Source organism: Pseudopipra pipra, chromosome 1 (assembly GCF_036250125.1).
Source record: "Pseudopipra pipra isolate bDixPip1 chromosome 1, bDixPip1.hap1, whole genome shotgun sequence".
NCBI classification, from domain to species: domain Eukaryota; kingdom Metazoa; phylum Chordata; class Aves; order Passeriformes; family Pipridae; genus Pseudopipra; species Pseudopipra pipra.
In genome coordinates, this window is record NC_087549.1 from 29,571,158 (window position 1) to 29,595,856 (window position 24,699).

Here is a 24,699-nt window from a genome sequence, read left to right on the forward strand (position 1 = left end):
GTCCTACAGAAAGTGAATCTGGCTACCAGGAAATGTATTTAGCATTGGAAGAGCACCATGACTCCACTCTTTCCTGGCAGGTGGAGAGAGAATGAAGCTCTTACAAATTCTCTGATGTATCCAAATGCAATTGAGAACAGCTCTGAAACACTGCCCATGTATTGCCATAGGCAGATGCTGAAGACATTATCTGTTACAAATGAAAATGTCATCCAGATAATTAAAAATAAAACCAGAAATGAGGATACATTTATCAAATCCCTTGCGTAATGTCCTTAATATGAGTAACTACTCAAAACAAAGCTTTTTGTTCACCACTTACTGGCCAAAATATGTTGTTTTCATACTCAGGTCTAGTGTATATCATCTGATGCAATAAATACCCTTGTAGTTTACCTTTATGTTGTTATCTTTACTGACTTTGGTCAGTAGACCCCAGCCGTGAACTGAGGCATACCTGGTCTAGAAATGGTGATACCAATACCTAATCATTATGCAATGTTCTGCATTCACCTTTCTAAGTGCTTTTAAGTAGAAAAAGAGTCTTGTACTTGGTCACTTGGCAAGTCAGTGACAGAACCCAGACTAGAGCCCAGCTCTCCTGAGTCCTAGGGCTTTACCCCAGTCACTGCCTACACTGCATAATGCATATATATAAAAGGGGGGGGTGGTGATCAAAATTCATCTTGGCACACACAAATCCCTGCGACTATCGATATCATATCTACAGAAGCAGACACTCATTTGCTGCCAGCACGTGAAAACATGTCTTAAAATATGTGTGACTGAAAGTGTTGTTCTTAACAGATTAGACCAAATGAACCCATGATGTTGCTAAAGAAAAACCAGACAGTCCTTTGACCTTCAAACTGTGTGTACACATGAAATTGTCAATCAGCCTTTCTAATGGATGCTCTTGTGGTTTTTGAATTTGTTTCTCCTACTCAGAAAGGGCCCTGAGGTTGAAGAAGTCTTGGCAGCCTTTGGATGCTGCTCAATATGGTGGTATTTGAAAGATCCATAGTTCAGGAATGGATTTCTAGGTGTTAGTTAAATGATTAGTTAATCCAACTAAGCTTTGCATGGGGGCTTCTAATCATGTACCTTGAATAACCCACCTAAAGGACATTTAGCTTTTCAGAAACCATTGGTAAAAGCCAGTATCTCAGGTCAAGAGTGTACTGAAAATCTTGTTTTGTGGGAACTTAGGCTGCCAAGGAAGCTTGGGCTTGACAACATTTGGTTTAAAAGCTAAGTACCAACTTACAAGGAATAACTCAAAAATCTTCTGAAGAGAAGAATAATGTCCAACTGATGTCTGTTGTCAAACAAAATTAATTGTTCGCTTAGGCCTCCATCTAACAAGCACACAGGTGTGGTTGCCCAAACTGCCCTTTGAGGAGGGCTTGCCCAGCCAGCTGCCCACACCACTGGAATTGCACCCTTTTCAGCAGCAAGGTTATGGAGTGAATGCACAGTAGACCCTGGCAGGTTGCTAAACATAGAGAAAATGGACACCGGGTTGAGTGTTAAAGACATGGCCATTGACAACACAAGCTGAAAGCTAAACGTGCTTGTACAAGATCTGCCGAGTCATTGACAAAATGTATACCTTGAAATATCTTCGTAAAAACAGACATATAAAGCAGCATCCTAGGAATTTTGCCTTTTGGGGCCTTTGTTATTATTATTTATCTTTGCTTGACATTAAATTTGTTTTGGTTTCTAACAGCATTTAAAACGATTAGGAAAAGGTGTTTGTTCTCCCAGCTTGCCATCTGCAAAACGCAGCTGGAGAAAGATAAGAACATGATCGGCTCTCTTTCCTTCAGTGCAGTAGCTGCACTGAAAGCCCACTGCTAAAATCATTGTCCTATTAAATTCTGGCCACTGACAGAATTAGGATGACTTTCCATACTTTGCAAGAATTACATTTTCTTTTTTCATGGTATTGATTTAGTCTTCATTTGCCCTTTAGAGTTCTTCAACCGTAACTGGAACTTCGTTTGAATACCCACAGAATTTCTGGAGGCTGCTGCAAGCCTGGGAGCCAAAAAACCTGCCATGCTGGCAAACACTGCTTTTCCTGTTGTAAACTTAAGGGTTGAGGGCATCAAAGGAAATGAGGAGCTACCCTTCTCCTCAGGTGTCCAACATCAGCATCATCACGACATGTCCCCCTCAACCAAGCTTACTTGGCGGCATTGAGCAGCAGGAGCCCTGCTTTGCTTAGCTGTCCTTTCCTTAAACATTTCCTTAAAATACATTAAAAAACCTGAAAGCAGTGATGTTTGCCTGCTTAGTGGTCTGATTAAAGCGGCTGGCCCATGTCACACAGTTTAGACTGGAAGGTAACTGTACTTTCCCAAATCCCGAGTGTTTAGTGTTTTAGCTGTGGAAGCCTGTTCTCTCAAAAAGAAAGGTTCTTCTATTAAGAAAGCGGCACACACAGACCAGACAGCCAACAGCACAGCATTTGTGCACAGGACCTCTTGTGGAAACTGAAATAGGCACAAAAATTACCTGCCTTATAGTGGAGCTTTTAAAAACCCTTAAAGACACACAGTGATTGCAAGGAAGTTTATTTTCCAAATGTGTTTCAACTGGCTTGCTAATTATATATGTCCTTGTGCAGTCATGTAGGGTACATATCATTCCATTAACTGTGCAAGCTAAATGAAGGAAAGTAAATTATGGTAATCGTAACATTACAAAAGCTTTGATAGGGAAATTGCTAGGAAAGAACAATGTTGATAAAAGATGGCAACAGAATCTTTTTAGTTATATGCAGCAAGATCTAAATGTTTATATGCACTAAAAACTTTAAAGCTAGGCAAGAGAAGAACACTGATTTTTGTTTAAAAAAGAAGAGAATTCGATATTAGCAATTCTTGCAGTTTTGCTGTGAATATATTAGTATTTATAGGCCTTCTTAAATTCTGAAACTGCATGATTACTTCAGAATCTCATCTACTTTTTTAAAAATAAATTCCTCATATTCAGAGTTGCAAAGAAAAACCTTAGAAATACTATTAAATGCCCCTAAAAGCTTTGACAGCTTCAGAGAAGAGTAAACCCAAATGGCTTTGAAATTCAAGAATGTGTTTGGTTTTTTTTTCTGAACGAGTTCCAAATGTACCTTAATATCATTGTTTTAAGCCTTAATATCATTGTTTTAAGCCAAACTCACCCTTTACTCAAACTTTAGGCATTATTTTTAAGAGCTACCTTTAGAAACTCTGAAATTACTCCCTGTGTTGGGTGAACATCCATGCTCTTCCATTGTGGGCTCTTTACTTGCTGGTCCAGGTAAGATCTTCATATCAGCCAGCACTACATCTGCATGAGCAAGAAGGAAAGCACAGCAAGACTGGATCTCTGGGGGGAAACAATTCTAGGGATTTAATTTCCACACTGTATAATTTTGGGGATCTTTTCTTTAAATTAGTCTGGTCCCATGACCTGAACAACCATTAGCGCCATGGGCACAGCAGATGTACTGCTAGTACATACCTTCCAGTTTCATTACCAGTTTGTGCTCCAAGATTTCTCTGAGGTGTGAACCAAAGCATGGTCAACTGGGGTGTTTTGATGATCCTCTTTGAAAGTGCTCTATTGATCTCAAATAATATGTTTATTCAGACACATTCCATATTCCTCCACTGATGACAGAAAAGTAGCCCATGGCCAGTCCTGAGCAGTGAAGCTACTAAGGCACAGTCCTATGGTTACCATTAGAAGTCAGCAATCACTTATTTAGTGCTGGGAGAAATAGGAAGGTTAAGGAAAACACCGTTAAAACCATCCTGTTTGTTCTCATCTGTTATCCAGTAGCTATAAGGAATTTTTTACAGTTTACACTGTAAAATGAAAATCTGTCCTGACTGATGGGCCATGGGCAATTTGGGTCACATTTTGTTCCTTGGCAAAAGCACAGCTCAGACAGATTGCTGTGTCACAGCAGAGACCATTATTCATAAGCAAGGCTATTTTTAACATGTGAGGGCAGAGAGAAAAGTGTAAATGTTACTTATAATCAACATCGATTTTTGTTAAACCCATCCCATGGAATACAAAAGAAGCTGTTTGCTTATGCAAAGACTCTCCATTAATGATTTTCTTGTATCTATGGAGCACAGATAAAAACACATGCAAATATGGTGATTGGAGGGAGGCACAAGTCTGACTAAAAATTGCCCCTAAATTTACAACTTAATTTGTCACTTATAATGACTATGGCTTTTTGGACAAAACTGGACTACTCCAGGTGCCGTGTCTGTGATTTTTACTTAATGTGTGTGTGGTTAGAGTCAAACGTCTTTGTTTATTTTATGATGTCAGAATGTTAAGATGTAAAGTTACTATTTTGTATTATTTCAATGTATGTAATTTTCACTGCTGAAACAATGAAAAAAACCATTTACTGAACCCTAACTGTTACAGTCATCTGTGACATGAGTTAATGGGACTATTTTTTTGAGCTAATGCAATTGCATTGTCAACATGAGATTTTGATGGAAGGGGTTTTTTGAATTTGGAAAAATATAAAAATCTTGTCATGGTTACTCAAAACAAAGAGCAATGCAGATGCTTTGCCATAGTCACTCTGTGCTTCTTGTTTATTGAAATGAAAACACACACATTACCTTCTAGTGCAGAAGGAATACAATAGACAAGTAGCTGTCCAGAGCCTCAGGACCCTGACAGCCTCACCACACTGCATGCTGTGGTGACATGCCTGTTCTGGGAAGAACAGACAAGAAAGCCGTGGGTTAGCTTCTAATTCCTCAGCTCTGCAGAAACTAGTCTGTAGCAGTGGAAGAGTCAGATGCTGCACGCTCTTCTAAGCCATCCCTTTGCATCACACCGGCATGAGGAAGCCCTTGGCAGTTCAGTTCCAAAAGTCCTCTGGGACTGAGGGAAAGGCAAAGGACCGAGGGCTAATACAGAGGACCGTGGCCCTCCTGAAATTCATTTGAACTTAAGAGGACTTCAGCCAAGGTGAAAACAAAAATTCCAGAGATCTTTTTTGTTTCCCAAGGGGAGAAGACCTTCTTTAAGGTCTGCTTTGCCTTTAAAATTTATCAAGGTTTCGCCCCATATTTCCCTCTGTATTTCCACACCCCATCTGCCTTCCCCTAATCTTCTCCCCCTAGAGCTTTTTCTGTAGGAAAGGATGTGAGTTACTAAAACAGACTTTGAAGACAATGGGGAAGACAAAGAGTGAGGAATGAACTTAAAGGCTACAGGACACCTAAGACAGCTTTATTTTCTGCTGGTTAACTGAACATAACGGTTTAATTTTTGTGCAGTGAGAAGTTCAAACCCTGTTCAGGCAGTTTGGCAGGATGTTGATATTTAAGGTGCTGAACTTAACGCCTACCTTCACAAGAGGCCACAATAGACACAGATAGTTCCTGATTATCATGTAAGTGTGAAAGTCATGTGAACATCAATAGTTTGAAAATCTTTAAGGCAGCCCCAACCAGTAACCATTCTGCTATTTGCTGTCTCCTGTATTCTGTGGAAGTAAAAAAGACTGTGCAAATTTAGCTACAGGATGATGTGAACCAAAGAGATTTTCCTGAACGTGAACTGTATGGAAAAAGGGAATAGGCCATAGCAGCAGCACCAGGAGGAAATAATCCTCCCTATTTGGCTCATCTTACTTGCTTGAGAACTGTTGTTGGTTTTGTTACATACCTGTGCACGGAGCAAACAGTCTCTTTTGACTGGCATTGCAACAAGCTTGGCTCTGTCACACCTCACAGAAAAATCTGTTTTACTTTTAGTTTAGTACTCCTGTTAGAGTAGTAGTAAGGATTCTGTATGCATCATTCTGGGTCTGATCCTATCATTAATTTTCCTGTTCTCAAGAAAAATCCCTTTCCCCTGAGGTATCACTTAGTGTCTTACATGAACGATTTAAGAAACAAAACCTCGAGTTCTGGAGTTTTTGAATGGGTGAATTTGCTTCCCATGATCTAGTGCTCACTGTGTATAATGTATTTCTTTCGCACCGTATGCCTGAAGGGTTGTGACATACCTTTTTACCAGCACACAAAGCCATTAAATTCTTTTACTTCTGAGACAGCTTACATATAAAATGGCTTAAAAAGCCAGATATTTCACTGCAAAGTTTCCACTACCATGGCTTTGAAGATCCCTCATGGTAAGCAGCATTGAACCAGGATCTCAATCTCCATGTAGGCTGTAAAGCAGTGTTTTTAGGAGTCCTGATGCTCATGTTTGAAGGCCAGGGAAGCAGAAGGCTTTTCAGAGACTCTCCTTAACCCAACCACCCCAGTTTTGCTGTACATGGGTTATTTTGTCTTAGCATTTCTGGGATTGGGGCTACCAACTGTACTAGCCTGCCATAAGAGCAACCTAGTGGAGTTTGCTTCAGAAGTTCCTTGCAATGGGATAACCCCAGATTGCTGATCCTTCCCTCAGAAGTGACCATGTAGTGCTTAGGAGCTCCCTGAGCCGTGCTTTTTCCTGGGTGCAAATCTGTAGTGCTTGGCTTGGTTCTGGGGCCATGATGGCAGCTGAAGCACCAGGGAAGGACTTGCAAAGGAGTTGGAACTTCTTCAGTGTCTTTCTAAGTGTGGGGTGGGGAGAACTGGGTTACAGACTAGAAGCTGCCAAGCCTGCAAGCAGTCCCCTTTTCCTCAACAGCCCTGTCATGCAGGCATCAGCCACCATAACAGCAGCATGTTGCTGCTGAACCGAGCACTAGTGGGAGGTGAAATTTCAAGTCCCTGTGTTGGGCACACTGATCTCCCCTAGAGCATCAAGCAGAGCACCCAGTAGAACACCCAGGGCTAGGCCATCAGAGGTAGCTGCTGTCTCCCAGTATGCTCTTCAGGTCATCTCGTCATTCCATTGTGGAAGCATGCAGAGGTCCAGATGAGATCTGCACTACTTTCTGTACAAACTTGTCAGATGTAAACACCCTATGCCAAAGAGCTTATGGTCTAAACGAGAAAGACAGGCAAGGGATGCTGGGGAAAAAACAACCCAGAAGTGAAAAAAACCCTGCCTCAGGTCATAGACCTGTTCTGTAGGAAAGCTTCCTGGGGAAGAGAGTTCTCCTGAATTCTGTATAAGTGACACCTCTGTTGGCACAGGCTGTCTCTTTGCGAGTGCTGCAGGCAATATGGCTGGTGAAACAGCTCCTTGAGTGAGGATGCAAATCAAATACAATGAAATAGAATGGCAACAGTTTAGTCATGCAGCCTACTATGATCAAACAGCATCTTCCCGAGGTATGAATCATGCTCCGGGTTCTGTTCTAGCGCAGTAAGACTGGGTTACTAGAGCAGGGTGTGAGAGAGCTGGCTGCCAGTTTTACTTTTATTTATCTGAATCTCACTCTCAGCCATGTGTTTTTGGAATGGTGGCATTTATTCAATTTTTCCTGATGATAATTTTTCAGAGGCTTCAACTGACAATTTTGCATCACCCTTATTCCTTTATGGAGGCTCGACAAACTCTTTCTGGTCTTGCATCACCTGGCCACGCATCACCACTGACACTGGGTGTCATTTTATTCTGTGGCATCTGTATTTTGTCATCCCTAGAGAGTAATGACATAATCTTGCATATTGCCAGCCTGCGCAATGGAAATAAGAGTTCTGCTACTGTCTCTTTTCATCTGGTCACAGCAGATCCTTTCTGGACTTGTAGTGAATAATATTTCAATTATGTTATGAAATCCTTCCCCTCATCTCTGAACTGATATTACAGTCAAATTGTTCATATTGAGCTTCTCCAGAAAGCAAATTTTAACAGAACTACCCACATGTTACAAAAGCAAGCCACTGATCATCAAGGAAAGAAATGGACCAAATGGTTCAAGCAGAGCAAGCAATTAAGAAAGAATGAGTAAAAAATCCAGTGTTTTCTGTTTTCATCATTCAGGGAGTCTCATCTGTTTTGGAGTACCTCACCTGAGGGAACAGAGATGGATTGCTACACTGCCAGTTTCCATTGACAGACAAGCCAGTTCGTGCCATTTTTCTGGGTTCAGATATGCACACAGTTTTAACAGAACTGTAAATCTGATATAAAATGTGACTTTTTTTATAACTCATATAGGGGCTGTAACCACAATGTTCATTAATACACATCCTATGCCATTCCAAAGTGCAGATAACTTTGATGTCTTCCAGTATTTTCAAAACTGTGCTTTGAACTGATGAAACCAAATATCAGTTAGTGGTAACTTGAGGCTCAGAAAACAATTAGCAAAATAAATTGTAAGGTGCATTTTTTTTCCTTTATTAAAAAAAAAAAAAGAACCTAGACAATCAGCTAATTAGAAATTTGTGTTTATAAGATATAAATGCAATTATAATTTATGATAGGGTTGGACTACTGATCTCTACATTCCGGTGCATTCCTTGCTTGCTGAGTCATTTCACTGAGTGCAGAACATATTAAAATTATTTTCACACCATAAATATCAGGAGAATCTATTTTAGAGAAAATATGCTGCTGTGAGGGCTGTGGACAGTACCCGCCAAACTAATGATTTCATATAGACTAGAACCCCCATTTTATAGTGTCTGAATATCAAACAGATAGAATAATTTGTTAGTTAGTTTAGACATATCTGTGTTTACATAAAAATGCATGTGTTTTTATATATATGTAAAGCTTTATTTATGTAACTTTATTGGTTGATTTTGAGCAATTGACATGTATTTAATGTACTTAGCCCAAAGTCAAATATGTGTAACTGCATCTTTATGCTACACAATCACTCTTGCTGGCTGCCATGACTACCGACTAAATGTCAAAATGCAAAAGACAGTGAAAGGGGACAGTCTGAAAAATTCAATTTACTTCTGGGTTTTGAATGGAATTTTAATTTTGTGAGACATCTTAAAATAAGGATGCCTCATAATTTTGAATAAAGGCATTAGTTTGCTTTCTGTACACAATTGCAAATGATATACGTAAGCAGATTACTTACACAGGAACAGCTCCTATCCTTGCAATAATACAGTGGCACACACATTATATTGTGTTAATTAACAATAGTATTTTAAATTCGAATGCCAGAACCAAACAAGCTCCTAGTAAATGGCTTTCAAGTTTCTGGGTAAAACTGTTTGATTTTAGAGTCTGCCTGTCAACTTAACTTGTATTTGTGGAAGATTTTGCTGTAAACCCAAGAAGTTGGGATAACGGAAACTGTATTATTATGATGCTTTACACTGTATGGCTTAATTCCCTTTTTTCATAAAAAAGACAATAGAAATGTAAATGTTTTTATACAAATTTGAGTTTACTCCGTGGGGTATATGTGGGAGCAAGGGGCTGTATTTATTTTTATTACAAGATATTACAAAGGACTGAATTTCTGGGTTTAGAGAAATGTAGTCCCTAAATTAAGAAAGTCTCCCTATGTAGGAAGCCTATCAAAGGCGTGTTTATCCTTGGAGAAATCTTCTGGTTCAAAAATAATGCTTTTGGTTTTTGAAGAACTCTAGCACTTTAGTTTATGAAAGCACTCTACAGAGTAAGCAAAAATGACAGCAACTCCCTCATCAACCATGTTGATACAAAGCAGGTTCTGTAAAACTCTTATTCTCATTTGGCATTATCTCCTAACAAGTGGGTAGCAGCATGACTAGGAAAAGAATCTTTTGGCAGGTCGCCAAATCTAGAAACTAGGGCTAGTGTGAAAATCTATTTTTACAGCATTGAAAAACATAGGATAATTTTCTGCTAGTCTTCTACACAGTTCAAAAGAAAGTAAAAATGCCCAAGTGAGGTTTCAGACATGTTTCAGTGCGTGGCTACCTAAACGCATAACTGTCAATGCTGAAGGATGAAGTCTAGGTACCAAAATAGGAATGGATACTGGGGCAGGGACTTTGTTAAAAAATAAACTTACAGGAATAAATTTGGCATGTGTAGGTTGGCTCCAAAAGTCTCACAAGTAAGAGTTTTTTTTTTTGGTTTTTTTTTTTTGCTATTTCTTCCACCTTTCTTCTTAAGGGTCCAAATTTGGAAAAAACAGAGAAAGAAAGCAAAGGTGTGTGTGAACCAGCAGGAGAGGAGGTTGTGTTCATCACTTCTTGGAGATATTTGGGGCTGTGGAGCTGCACCTGAGGTACTATATCCAGTTTTGGGTCCCCCAATTTAAAAGGGACATGGAAGAACAGGTGAAGGTCCAGTGGAGGGCTACCAGGAAGGTGAGGGACCGGAGAATGTGGCCTGTGAAGGGTAGTTAGAGGGGGCCTGGTTTGTTTATCTGGGCAAAGGGGTGGCTTAAAGGACAATATACTAGCTGCTTACAGCTATTTGAAGGAAAGATCAGTGAAGTGACAGAGTCAAATTTTTCCAGATGACACACATCTGTAACTCTGTGGCTTTCAGATTTTTTGGCATGATCTTTACCTAAATGATCTATGCAGCTATTATTACTAATTACCAGGTTTATACTTCTACTATTGTATCCTGCCATGTCTTTATGCATATATGCAAACATCTGATTGCCTCCATTACAAAACTAATGATACCACTCAACAGCGTATTGCTAAAATTTATCATGGTTGGGCATAAATTATCAATATTACCGAGTATGCTAACCAGAAGATACATAAAATTAATAAGAAAAAAAAAGGTAAAAAATTACAGCCTCTTCTTGGAAACCATGCTGATGGTGCAAAGAACTTAGCATATTATTCAGAATTGATTAAATTGGCTGAGGGAGAACATTTACTGATGGGATACTTTTGTTACAATTCATGGTACAATAAAACTAGAAAAAGAACCACTGGTCACAGGAAGTGATCTGTGTTTTAAGTAGCTTTGCTCTGATTTGCATAATAGAAATAAATGGATTTTTGAAGATGTAAAATTAATGCATAAATGTCTACACTATAGCAATTTATATCGACTTTCAGTAATATGACTGCTTCCGATTAAGTCTTTCATGACTCACCTCCTCTACTTTTCATCTTTCTCTTCTGCTTCACTCTTTCATACTGTTTTTCAATTTAGTAATGTTTTTCCTATTCTGAAATATTAGTGAAGATTTCTAGAATACCTTTGCTCTGTCACCCTATTTATCCCTCTGCAGCTATCTACTTGTCTATCTCCTGTCTCTCTATTTTTCTGCAATACTGGTGTCCACTTTGAAGAAGATCTTGATGAATTCAGAGACACTGCTCTGCTACTAAATTAACCACATGAGGAGTTGATCCCTGCAGAGATGCTCCACTGGTTGGTGGTGTGAGGGCGCTTGGCTCATTTAGAATAATAAAAAAAAAGATCTTCACTTGCAATAGCAAGATTTTCAGGGCACTGTGCACCAGCATCAACAGTCTGTCATTAACAGCAAATCAGAACTTCTATGTTGCTTAGCCTGCCCTTTCTAACAGACTCATCAAACTTCTAGGACTGGCTTGTCTACTGGATTTTTAGTATGACCTAAAAGCAGCAGGAGCTGGATATATCCAAATGTCAACTTGTAATAGCCTGTTTTGTCTCTTTTGTTGTATAATCAAATTCTTTTTCCTGTAATAAAAAAAAAAAGAAATCTCTTTCCCTGAATAATCAAATTCTCTTTGTTAGTGTAGCTGGCTTTTACATGACTTTTCAAAATAATAAAGGAGAGATTTCTTTCCTAAGCTGATACTTTGGGAGATTTAAAGGGTGAAAAAATAGGTTCATCAGATGTAAATCAACATAGATTGAATACATCCACAGATTTCCACAGGTTTATGTTCTAATTCTTGCAAGATTGGTGTTCCTGACCTTTGCACATCTTAGCCATTTAAACATGCGACCTGTACACCACAGTTCAGCCATTGTTATTTCCCATGTTGTCCTACTTTTTTTCCCCACTGGATTAGAAAATATGGGAGTCCTTTTTCCACTGAACGTCACTTTGATAAATTACAATTTGGCCTACAGTTTTCTCAGCTGGAAGGCTGCCTCTTGCTGAATTCTGGAGAAGCTTTTAGCTAAAAACATTTCACTATTTCTATGAAGATGACTAGGGAAAAATACATGCATGTGGTAAACTAAACAAGTGCTTATTTTATTTATTTGAAAGGTTCTAGTGCTTTGTGCCAGGAAATCATTCTTCATTTGAAAAAAATCTGTCCAGGCCTGGCCATGGGAATAAGCAATTGAAATACTGGATTTCAGGCTTCAGCCATGGCTGAGAGATACAAATCCAAGCTTTACAGCCAGTTTGTCTCAAGGCACTTTGTGCTGGGCAGGACTAATTCCACATGGGCTGAGAGCGATGCTGTGGACCAGAGGAGCACTGGAAATTGGAAAAACAAGAGGAAACAACTATCCTGTGGTCTTAATTCCTTCCCTTCTGGCATCACAGAAGTATGAAGGACTACAGGAAGGAAGAGGCTGTATGAAGGGATGAGAGCTGAATCTGCATATTGGAAGAAATTGCTGAGAACAGACAAATTAAAAAAAAAAAAAAAAGAAGAAAAAACACACAGGTAAAGTCAGTCAGGGGATGGGATGATCGAAATTTGACCAAGAATGAGGGTGACACTTGATTGACTGGATAATGATATTGGATTAAGAAAATCAGGGAAAGGGTACCAAGGAAATGGACTGGAACTGGAAATCAGTAGGTGGTGGCGATGAAGCAGATGGGAAACTGATTAGGACAGCAGATTGTTCACAAGAAAGTTGGGAGTCATCTGAAATAGAAATCTTCCTGACTGCTAGCTCAGACTTTCCTCTAATGCCAATGACATTAAAAGCGTATAATATTAGAGTAGCAGTTCAGGGTCAGACTGGGGTCCATCTGATATAATATTCTGCTTCCAGAATACTTTTTCTTAATTTTGTTTTAATCTAGGAAATTCCATCCATATAACTACATATAAATGTACTAAATAAAATTTTGCAACCTTTATATTGCAGATTGCTTATGTATGCTTATCTAAATGTCTTGATTTATCTGCAAGGGATTTTGCTGCAAGTATTTATTTTTATTATTCCAATTTTTTTTACCCTTGGCAGTGCTGTTCACATTTTTGTGCAGAAACTAGGATGCCAGCAGAACTGAGACCTCTAGAACAGTACTGACAACCTATACAAACTAGTAATTACACTTTTGCAGAGGACTTGAAAGTACCTCTGTCATGTTTAATCCTGTTTTTCAGGCCATCCACCACAAGAAGGTGAAATTCTTTACGCTGTTAATGAAATGTAGTATGATTTTCTGTGTAAGATATTTCCCTTCGTGATCTTTCACTGCAAAAAAAAGGTGAATGCACTTCAAAAAAGATAACTTGAACCCTCAATACAGCTTAAAATAAATACCTTACTACTACTTTACTTAAGAAGTCATTATTGATATTTTACTTAGAAAATAATGATGTTTAGAGGTAGAACATAATTTCCCAGCAAGAAATTATTTGCCTTGAGAACAAGTGTTTTGTTGACAAATTTAAAACATTTAAGTTTTTAAATCAGGAGTAAGGGCATCATTCCTATCCACAACATATATTGAAAGGTCCCTGACTGCAGTCTCAACTGCATCAGAAATATCTGAGCATGCAGAAAAGATATTAGCTTAGAAATAGGGTTTTTTTACTATCTACATAGTAAATTGAATAAACACCAGTACCTGGAGACAAACAATGTGTATTCAAGTGACGTAAACATGACTTAAGTGATATCAATTGCTCTTTCTTTTCACATGAATAATGTAAGAAACAAATACATTCAAATAATTAATAGGTTAATAAAAAGGGTTACAGAAGTGAATTTTACTTCCACAAAAGATCTGTGAAAAATTATAGAGATTGATTCATGCATTCATTTTAAGTAAAAAAATTTCCTACGAGCACGTAACATTTCTTACAGCTCCATTCAGGTAACTGGAGGATTTGCAGTACAAAAATACTAGGAAACAAAAAAATATAATTTTTGCTACATTTTTATATACCAGTGTTGATAAAAAAATGTTGTGCATCTTTGACCTGGCTGTGGTCTCTACAGTCTTTCGAAAAGAAAAAATAACTGTAATAATATTAGTCAGTCCAGGGAGCTCTGCCAATAAAATGACATCAAGAGTCACCCTAGTGGAAACTAGAGGACAAATTTGAACATGTGTATCTCAGAAATCTTAGCCTAAAAGCACAATTTGTGTTTTCAATAACTTTGAAAGGATGAAAAATAACATCAAGATCAAAAGTTATAGCTATGTAATCACTTAGTGACTGGTGAATATATTTAAATGTAAGAACTGTAAGCATTAAAAGGTACTTTGGCTGCCTCCAGGTAGAGCATACCTTAGCTTAAGATAAATTGCCCATTTTTAAACCTCTATGTCAATCAGTAGTATAAAATATACACAAAATTAATTTTTCTTTACCTAAGAAATTCCCTAAGAATTATAAAAAACTATCTGAATAGCATAGAATGCTAATACATCTTCAGTAGCTTAAGTTGCTCTGTTTCCTAATCTGATCCGTATGGATTTTTGCAACATCTATAATATTGGAGCATAGTTACACATTTCCATGCAGTATGGAAAATAACCTCACATCCCAACTATGATTCTCCCCATCTTAATGAAAATGAAGTCAGGTCATAAAATGATTAACCTACAAATCCAATAAAGGAGTTGGGTGCCTAAAATGATGTTTAAGAAAAAAAATAACTCAGGTTTCGAAATCCAAAATGTGGATCCTGCAAATTTCTGCACAGGTGAGGAGAGGTCATGAAAATTCAGAAAAACACAATTTGTGTTCTTCAAATTGGTGTGCAGTGGAGGGTATTAGTTTTTTGCACAAGCAAGGTTGCCTCAGGCTTGAAATGTTTAATCCCCTAACATTGGGAATTGGGTGTTCTTCCAACTCAGATCCAGTCCTCTGAAGAAATCTGTGTAGCCTGTTTCCTGTGAGCATCTGGCACATGTAGATAGGATAGGGTTCTTCATAAATTTAAGGGCAGCCACAGTTTTCTTTTAAAATGCAGCTGAGGGGAAACTCCTGCCCTTTGGGACAACTGTCTACAGTGAGCACCTTTGACTAGGAAGTGCAGGAGCTGAGTTCAATCTCTTTTAGAATGAGGGGATTCAGGCCAAAGGGTCCTAACTGCCACCTAAAGAAACTCAAGTTCTATTTTCTGCTCCCACAGCTGTTTCTATTTTGCCATATCATGCAAAATCTAGCGATGGTCCTGGGGTCCCCAGTTACTAGGTGGAGGTTACCCTCCCTCCTGTGCGCTCTCTTGTCCTCTCTCTAGCATGATGTTCTTCCCACAGAAGGGTGGAAAGCGGACAAAGCTCAGTGGCTCTGGTCTTATATGGGGATGGAGGACATGCATGGACAAGGGCCACCTGATCCCAGCACCACACTTGGAGGCCAACCACCAGCCTTTGGCTCAGGGACAGAAGTACATCCATTGCCACCTCTTCTTCCTCCCACCACAAAGGCAGAGACTGAAGCAGGGCTTCTCCCTGAAGTGCCCAAGGGATGGTTGAAGTATCCCCATTCCTCCCTGCATTTTCCTCTGGGTTTCTGAATTGAGTGCATTCACTATTGACCATAGCCAGAGGCACTGACCTCTCCCCACGTGCTGTGGAGGTACAGTCATATCTGTATCCCACCACAGGTGCCTTAGAGCTTTACTAACCCTATCCTCAGTCACCTCTCTAAACTAAACCACCTTCCTGGGGCAAAACTAGTGAAAAAAACCCCACCAATCCTGTTTTGTGATTGTGTGTGTGAAGGATCACCGTTTCCCCACACAGCAACTGCCACAACCACGAGAGGTTTTGTGTATTAGAATGAGTCCATAAATCATAATTTATTTATGAACTGCTTGGATTTGACTGCTATATCTTAAAAAAATATACTTTCTATATGTATTCAGAAAAGCCTAGTGTTTTTTGTAGATGCTGTGCATCGGTTTAATTGCCCATCCTGGCAGAACTAGCTGAAATTCACTTCATTGGTTAAATTATGTATTAGCAGACAGGAAAAATAAAAACATAATAAGTGGAAGAAAAAAAGAAATAATATTGGAGCAACTTTGTATGCTGTTTTTTCTCAGACACATGATGTCCAAAGTATTTAGCTCCCAGGAGCCAGCATTTCTGCATCAGTCCATTTTTTTGACTGAGGATGCAGGTCCATGTGGGTTGAGGTCTCCAAAGCAGTTTTTCCTGCTTTTGAAAAGTGCTGAGTAACTAGGGAAACAGGTACTGCCTGCACTGCAGTCATGGATGCCCAGCACCTTGCAGGATAGAGGTATGTGTCCCAAGTAGAGTTGCTGGCTGATGTTCACAGAGGGGACTCATACTTCCAAGTGGGATCAACGATATTTTTAAACTGAACAAAAACCAACAACACCTCAGACTGCATCCACAGAATGCATGAGGGTTGTGCGTAGCCTAGAAAGAATTGTGAATATCAGACATTCCTCGGAGTCAGCTGCCAATTTCTGTGTCCCCATAGGCTGTGCCCCCACTTGTACTGAGGCCAGTGGCTGTACTCCATTGGTTGCAGTGACACAAGTGTCATTTGCAAAGTTTGTTCATCTATCATCCGTTTTATGGCTACTGCTGAAGAAGACACGTTCTCTGCAAGCCACCTGATGATGGCAACAGTTTTTTTTATAAAGATGACTTGTAGGGAGAACTGACAATGGATTTTTCGAAGGCAGTTACTGCAGAGGTAAGCAAGCACTGCTGCTTCATGATGTGACATTTACTCCTCCTTAAAGCATTGGGCAGATCTGCTGAGAGTGCCAGAATAAAGGGTTTTGAAGCCTGATAACCTAAGTTGAAAGGCAAATGTACTATATATACATACATATATATATATACACACACAGCCTGTGGGGAGGGCACACTGTGAGAAAGCTCAATGCAACTCTCAGTGCCTTATGTTCCAGTGGTGGCTTTCTTGTTGTATCAGCTTTAGCAAAGCATTTAGTGAGTTAATTTTTCACCTATATCAATTATGTGGTGTGATACCATTTTAAGATGCCTACTGTAAGACACCCAGGGCTTGATGTTTTTCAAAAGTGCTGAACATCTCTTTGTTTCTTTTGTCAGTGCACTAATAAGGTAGTTAAATTAGACCTACATGAAAATGCTTCAGAGGTCAAGTATTGCCCAGACAGACCTGTCATGGAAACCCTCTGATCTCTGTGTTTCAGACTATATAATAATGTCTACTTCTCACTGCAGGCAATTAGGAGAATTAATTAGTTAATATTGTATAGTTTTTGAAGTCTGAAACACTATCTAAATATATTGCTGGATATGAGTGTCCCATCTTTCTTCTGCGTTGTTTTTATATCAATGCTATTAATTTGAAAATGAAAAATTCTTTTCTAAAGAAATGAATATAAATGTCACCTGAGATAAATCTAACCATTAGGTTAGATTACACAGTATTTATACTAAAAAATAGGTGTGCAAAACATGATCTAGAGAAATGTACTATTGTAGTACAAATACAAAAATAAATAATAATAAATAAATTCCCAGGCTTAAATAATAAATTAAAGAAAATTCAAATTGACAAAATTGATGTGAATGAATTACAGAAATACATTACTAAACAGGGAAGTCTTTAGTCTAACTAGAGCTTATATTTGGAAAAAGAGGTAATGGAGGTGGAGGTGAGAGAACATTTTGGAAGTGTTCAAGCTGCTGAATTTTATTTTTATTTCCTCAGCATGTTATGGGATCTCTTCCATAAGAAAATGAAATAGATGACATTTTATCCTCCTGCTTGTACACCTCACAGGGTAAGTAAAGAACTGCTATGAGGTAATATAAATTCTTAGCCATATGGACTGTTTTTAAAATTATTACTGCCTCAATTCTCAATTGCAGGAAGAGTAATTGACTCTTCAAAACCAAGAAAAGAATGTGAATGGGTGTTAACCTTCAGTTCTGTGGTAAAGTGTACTTGCCATGAACTTTATATTAGCTCAGTAATAAAAGTTCTCAGAAAAATGTTTCTTCTGCTAGATCTTGAAAAAAATTTGGAAAAATGGTGTTTCAGTCAAATCACATTTCTGATAACACTGAAACAATACACTATTTTCTGATTCTTGCCTACATTCACTCTCATATTAACATGATTTCTTATTTGTCTATGCAGAAATGTTATTTTCTGACAGCTGAAAATAATTCAGAGGTGATTTGTGTTCATTTATTTATGAAAGGGAAGGTTAAAACCTTCAGCTAAAAACAGCGTAATATGGAAAGGAGCATGCTCAGTCTAAACTCAGCCTGGCGCTTAGCCATATGTTGTTTAACTGGAAGCTTGTCATTGTCATTGATGTCCAGATGACTACTCTTGTGCAACTGTTAAAGATCAAACAATTGTTTAAGTGTGGTGGCAAATCAGAGGCAGAATGCTTACACCTTTGCAGTAAAAAAAGCCTAGTTATTAAAGTAATTGAACTAGCTAAACTCAACAACCATACACTTATTTATGACTTCATATGTATGTTTACATATCAGATAAAACAATAATGTAGTACTCAGTTAATAGACAAACTTAGCAATGGCCTTGCATCCATCAAGCTAAGTATAGAGCTCGTGAATAAAATGTAAATGACAAAGTAGAAGAACAACTCTGAAACACTTTTACAAGAGTTTAATCAATCTTACTGAGATATGCAAAGGAGGCAGCATGGGGCTGCCTGAATTCCCATATCCTCATAATTCCACCCATTTATCACCTCACAGCATTCCTGACTGTCTCAAAAGGAGTTGAACTTAAACACTTCCTTAACACATTATTAACATATATCACACGTATTTCTGTTAAACAGCTTCCTATAAAATAAACAAGAACCATAACCAGTACTGAGAGTTTCTGTATGATGATTGTCTGAAAATGTTCTAATAAATATTCTTTAAATAAAACACCACAAGGAAACAATGAAATAATGGTTTCAAATTTTTTTTGAGTTCCAGTGTCATCACAGACTGCTTCACCCTCACACTGCCATCCATGTACATACCCTAAGTAAGTCTGTCAAACCAGGTACATGGCCTGATTGGTCTTTAGTGACCCCACATGCAAAGGCTGCTGATTTATGTAACACACATCCTGCATGGTTGGGAGTATAAAGAATGAAGGAGTCCCTCCATTCAATATAGATTTTGTGTGGAAGATGGCATCAAAGGGAGAACGAAATTTAAAAGCCCCTAGAATTTCCCTACAGTTGTGTTACAAGGAATTTTAAAATAAGACACACTTAAAAAAAAAAAAGTGTGTGTCTCTGGCATGCATCATTCATATACTATGTACACTAAACAGAAAGAAGAACCTCATGGGCATTTGGGCTGTATTGATCTTCCAGAAGTTCTTGCAGCCGTTGAAATTCCTACAGAAGTCAAAGGAGCTGTCCTTGAAAACCTCTTATTTTACTGAACCTAAGAAAGAATGAGGCTTAATTTTGCTTTTTATGGCAAACTATAAACACAGGCTTATCAAGGTATTTGGTATCTGCCTAACCTGAGTTACGTGTAGAGTTCTGTCCAAAGCCAGCAGGACTATTTTGCATGCTCACTCAGACACCTGCTTAAGTGCCTTGCTGGACCAGGGCCAGAAACATAATAGTGGGCTGGCTTAAACTGATTAGAAATGTTTTGCTGGCTCCAGTGGAAGCAGGATCCAGCCTTTATTGCCACTTTGCAAAATATGGTGCTCAAAAGGGAAAAAAAATCAGGCGCTCTGTAGTTCTTGCAGTGGTCTATTGGGTAAAGCTTGAGTACAGGACAAATGTAGCTCATTTAGCACTAACTGGAAATGTGTATTACAGAGAATACATCTATTTTTTCACATGAAAATAAAATGTGTTAGCTTGTAGTAATTCTTGAAATAAAGTGGCTTATTGTAATAGACTGTCTAGATCCAAATTTTCTCTAAGAAAGAGGAAGAATAAGGTTTAAGGAAATGGTGAGGAGAATCCTTTAATCTTTGTGAGTTTAAAGAGGGAAGATGCTTTTAATAATGTAACTTTCAATTCTTTTTAAGTTAAATGCTATTGTAATTAGTATTTTTAGAAACTTGAGCTAGGTAGTTACACAGCTTTTTATTGTTGGTATATGTGGTTCGTTAATCAGGTATTATTAGACAAACTGGCATCATATAGTCCCTTCGTCTCTGGGCAAACTGAATGATTCCTGGCCTCCCTCTTGCTGCAGAAATCTTTATATTTGTGTACTGTGAGACCATTAACCACAGGCTGAGGAGCTCGCTCTTCCCTTGTGGTAGAATTCCTAACAGGGCCTTCTGCCGCGATAAGTCCCCGGCCGACTACAAATTATCAATACTGATTACGGGATTGCTGCAGTGGGGAGGGGACCGCGTGCTCGGCACTGCAGGGCTGGCCAGGCTCCCACAGCCCTCACTTCCCTCGTCTATTTGCATCTACAGCTGTCTCATGCTGTTCCCAGGGGTGCCACAGCCAGGTTAAAATGTTTTCAATTCACACCGATTATTCCTCGGGAGTGGAACATCAGCATTCGAACAAATGCACTGGTGTAATGCATCGATTACAGCCACTGCCAGGAGGCTTTGGTGTAACTTTGTGCAATGTGATGAAGAGTCCTAACAAGAATCTGCATAGAATGGAAATTTGAATGGGATTTGCTTCTTGGAGAAAGGCAACAATTGTGTTGGGACCTCTTCATCCTTATTTTATGGGATTTGTGCGTGCACGATATTAACGGTGAATGATTGTGAAAACTTGAATTTGAATGCAACAAATGCAGGTCCAGCCTCATTCCCCTCCTGGAAAAAAAACCCCAAAGAACCCAACCCGCAAACTGTTATCTGTCTCCCCCACACCTTCACTGCGATTTTTCCGCCCTCCCTCCCCAGCAGTCTCCCTCGAACAAAGGGGCCAGTACCGGGCTACCGCCCTTCGCTCCTGCCTGGACCAGCAGGACCAAGACGGACCCGCCGACAACGTGCTCCCCGATGACCTGGGAGCCCCCCGGGGACCGGGGCTGGGGCGGGGAGGGCGCAGCTGCCGCGCCCCGCCCGGCGCTCCCCGGGGCCCGGCGGGGTGGGCTTGGGCGGGGGGCGGCGCGTCGCGGAGACAGGGCGCGGCTCTGCTGGGGAGGGGGGAGGATGCTCTGCTGGCAGCTGGAAAACGCCAAGTAACAACAGCCCCGGCAGCTGCCCCCCGGGAGAGAGAGCAGGGTGGGCACTGCTAGCGCACACCAGCTCTCCGTGATGCAGTGACCTACTTCAGCCGCCCCCCACGTCCCTCCCCCCGGCAGACTGCAGGTGCGGGCAGTGCCGGGGTAACGCCGAGCGGCGGCTCCTTCTCGCCGCCCCTCCCGCAGCCCCCCGCGCCGGGCCGGGCCAGGCCGAGCTGGGCTGGGCTGTGCTGTGCTGGGCGCGGCCGGCCGCAGTGCGCGCCTGGCAGGGCCCGCCCCGCTGCAGCCCCCCCGCCTGGCACCGCGGGCCCCCCGCCGGCCCGGCCCGGCCACCTCCCCGGCCGCCGCCCGCAGCCCCTCGGGCCGCCGCCGTGCCCGTTTCGGGCGGCAGTGCCTCTCCACCGCCCCTCTTTTCTTCTCCCCACGCGGTTTCAGAGACAGAGGGGAGCGCTGAGTCCGGCCGCCGGGGACGAGGGGAGGTACACTGACAGCGGGGATAACTTTACCGTTCGTTTTGTTTCCCTTTTTTTAATATATATATAAAAAAATATATATTCATCTTTAAATTAATGAAAGCAGTTTCAAAATTATGCTGTGCTCATGTGCCGACCTCACCCATCGGTCTATAATCCGATCTCCATTAGGACGCTAAAACAGCCCCTGGTCCCACCCACCCTCTCTTTTTTTCCTGATCAAAGAAATTAAAAATATGTTCATCGTTGTCTTGGTTTTTTCCCCCCCCTAAACTTTCGGGACAGCGAAAAGAGCACCTAGTGTAGGTAGAGGACCTAGGAGACAGCGGCCGTGGCACTGGCTGAAGGAAAAGAGAGGTGGTTTCTTACCCATTGCTGTTTTAGCCATGGTGGGATGTGCGGCTCTCAGAGGCGGTGAAGGCAAAGGGGTCCAGCTACAGCAGTGGAGAGAGGGAGAGAAGACTGAATAAGGCACTGAGTCAGCAGAGTGGGGCTGTGCAAGAGAAGGAGCAAGAGGCAGGAGCCCATGAATAATTATCACTCCTCTACCCAAGCAGATTGGCTCGAGAGGTCCCCTGACATGACTCCTGCAGAGCCAGAATCTCCGGGCATTAAATATTGATCCGCCAATAGTGCTGGAGTACAAAGTGCCAGAATGCAGTTTGAAATGGAAATCAGTCCTTGGCTGCCTCTCCCCCCTCGGTCTGGTGTTAATAGTACATTCCATGTCAAATGTTTTATGTCTTACATGAAAAAAGCCTATTGGTGTTGAAGGCTCTGCTGTTGCTACCTGTAAAACACGCACAAATTCATTTTAACACATTTTATTCCAAAGATACAAGAAAAGGGACCACTATGAGGGATTTTCAAAACTATTTCAGCAAAACAGCTGCTCAGATTATTTTTGCCTCCTGCAAGGATACACAGATATCCTATACAATTGCTTTATACTGAATGTTTCTGCATTTCAGTACCTGTTTTAGTGTTCCCAGACCTAACCCTGGACATGTTGAACTCTGCTAAACTATGGGGAAAGCTGGACATGCTTTCACTCTCAAAGGGCTCTGGAAAGCCAAAACCAGAATAAATGTGGAAAGAAGTTAATGACCACTTCCCTAATGCACTGTAACAAGAGCCACTGGGAAGTGCTTGATGTCCTTGACAAAGTGTGCAGCATGGGACCTGGTATTGTTATTACATGAAAGGGGATAGACATGTTCTAAGGATTCCCTACATTAATTTTAAGGATTCTCTATTATCAGCAGGAGGACAGTCAGTGACATGACTGAGAGTCACTAAACAAATGTGGGTAATTAATTGAAACCTTTGCTAAAAACATGGCAATGATGGGACCTCTTTGGAAACCTCCTGGGCTTGGAAGCAATTGCTGGCCTAGAGAAGACAGTATCCAGGACGATGGCACAAAGAGAAGGATGCTCCGTCTTTACACTTTCACCTCTATGCTGTCCAGCTGGAGCTCATGTGCTTCTCCCAGGGGAAAAACAGTCTTACTGTTAAAAGCTTGCAGTGATAACAGACTCCCACGCGGCTTGCAGACAGACAGGGCACAGGACAAATTTTCAGCTTGGAATTTGGAGGACATTACTTACGGATTTGTTTCATGATGTGGTGTATAGGTGAGTGGGAAAGCGCAAGGAGAGCAAGCACAGGTCTCCAGGGCAGAAGGAGCTGGGTTGTCCTAGAGTAGGCAGGGCATTGGCATCGTTCTCCTTACTTTTGTGATGCTGTTTGCAGCTGCAAAGGCCACACTATGTGCCATGTCTAAATGTGGTACTCTCACTCTCAGTGTGCTTCCCTAGAACAGGTAACTCAGGATTATGCTTTTCAAGCTTTCTTGAGGTCAGTAAACAGCATCTTTGAGTGAAGCAGCACCCAGAGCATAAGCATGAGGCTAGCTTTCTCTTTTGAGACACTAATGATAATCTCTGAATTGCAGAAACTATTTTTTTTCTTTATATGAGAATAATGAAGTCTGGAAGTGAATCTGGGGAGAAAAACATTCCCGTGCACAGACACCAGCGAGTGAGCCGCGGCGGGGCAGACGCCGTGATGTCTCCCTGCCGAGGCGGCTCTGGCTCGCAGGAGGAGGGGATGAGGCAGGTGTGTCGGGATGCAGGGCCGATCCACCTTCCTGAGAGGCCCTGCCCGCGCAGAAAGCAGGAGGGCGGCCCGGGGACCCGGCGGCTTTTTGGAGGGTTTCACTTCTGGGCCTTTGGCTGTGTGGCTGCAGAGGAGGGTTGGGTGAGCAGGGGACAGGATTGTGCCTGGATGTCTGTAGGGAGAGGAGCTTATTCACAAAAGGAAATGGTGAGCAACCACACGGTGCTCCGCACGCAAGGGCGACCTCGCCCCAGACGAGACACACCCAGGCTCCCACTCCCCCGTCAGGGGAGGGCGGAGGGTGGCCGGGCGCTCTCCGTGGTGCTGCAGGCGGCGGCGCTGCCCGGGGCAGCTGCATCCCGACCGGGCCGCGTGGGCGGGATGCGGGACGGGCAGGCAAGGAGGGGCCGGCAGGGAGTCCGACTGGGGGCGGGAGGCAGGCAGGGCGGCAGGGTCGGAACGAGGAGGGGGCGGGCAGGAGTGGATGCGGCTGCCCCCGCCCCTGCGGGTGAGGGTCCTGGTGCTGGCCTCGCCCGGCTCCGTCGCTTCCCGTGTCCATGCTGCCTTCCCGACATGGGACGGCATCGGGGTTCGGCTTGGCTCCGCGGGGCTCAGCTGCCGGGAAGGGGGTGACACCGGGGCTGCGCTGACACAGCGCATCTCTGCTCGGCTCCCCATCCCCCGCCCGGCACGCCTAGTAAGGAGGCGAACCCGCCCCACGGTCTGTCTCTTCTATTTAATTCTGATTTTCCTGTTCTCCGAGCTAAAGCAGCGGCACGGGGCGGCCGGCAGAGCCTCCCCTGCGGGAGGGATCTCGCTCCCCGCTTCCGTGCGGCAGCAGCAGGGGCAGCAGCGCTTCCCTGCTCCCTTCGCCGCCGGCAGTGGCGCCTCTGCCCGACCCCCGGGTGCCCCAGGCCGGGACTCCCCCGCATCCCGGGAGGTTGTCAGGCCGGG

The 24,699-nt window shown here is 41.7% G+C and overlaps 1 protein-coding gene across 1 annotated transcript in view; it reads right to left on the reverse strand.

Annotated features, from left to right (window-relative positions):
* STMN2 (stathmin 2) overlaps positions 1 to 22,321 on the reverse strand; it is a 37,486-nt gene extending 15,165 nt beyond the window's left edge. Inside the window, exon 1 of the mRNA XM_064650220.1 lies at positions 21,994 to 22,321. Within this exon, the coding sequence (XP_064506290.1) occupies positions 21,994 to 22,012 (19 nt within the window). The 5' untranslated portion in view covers positions 22,013 to 22,321. The remainder of the gene's footprint in view (positions 1 to 21,993) is intronic.
* Positions 22,322 to 24,699: the final 2,378 nt, after the last annotated feature.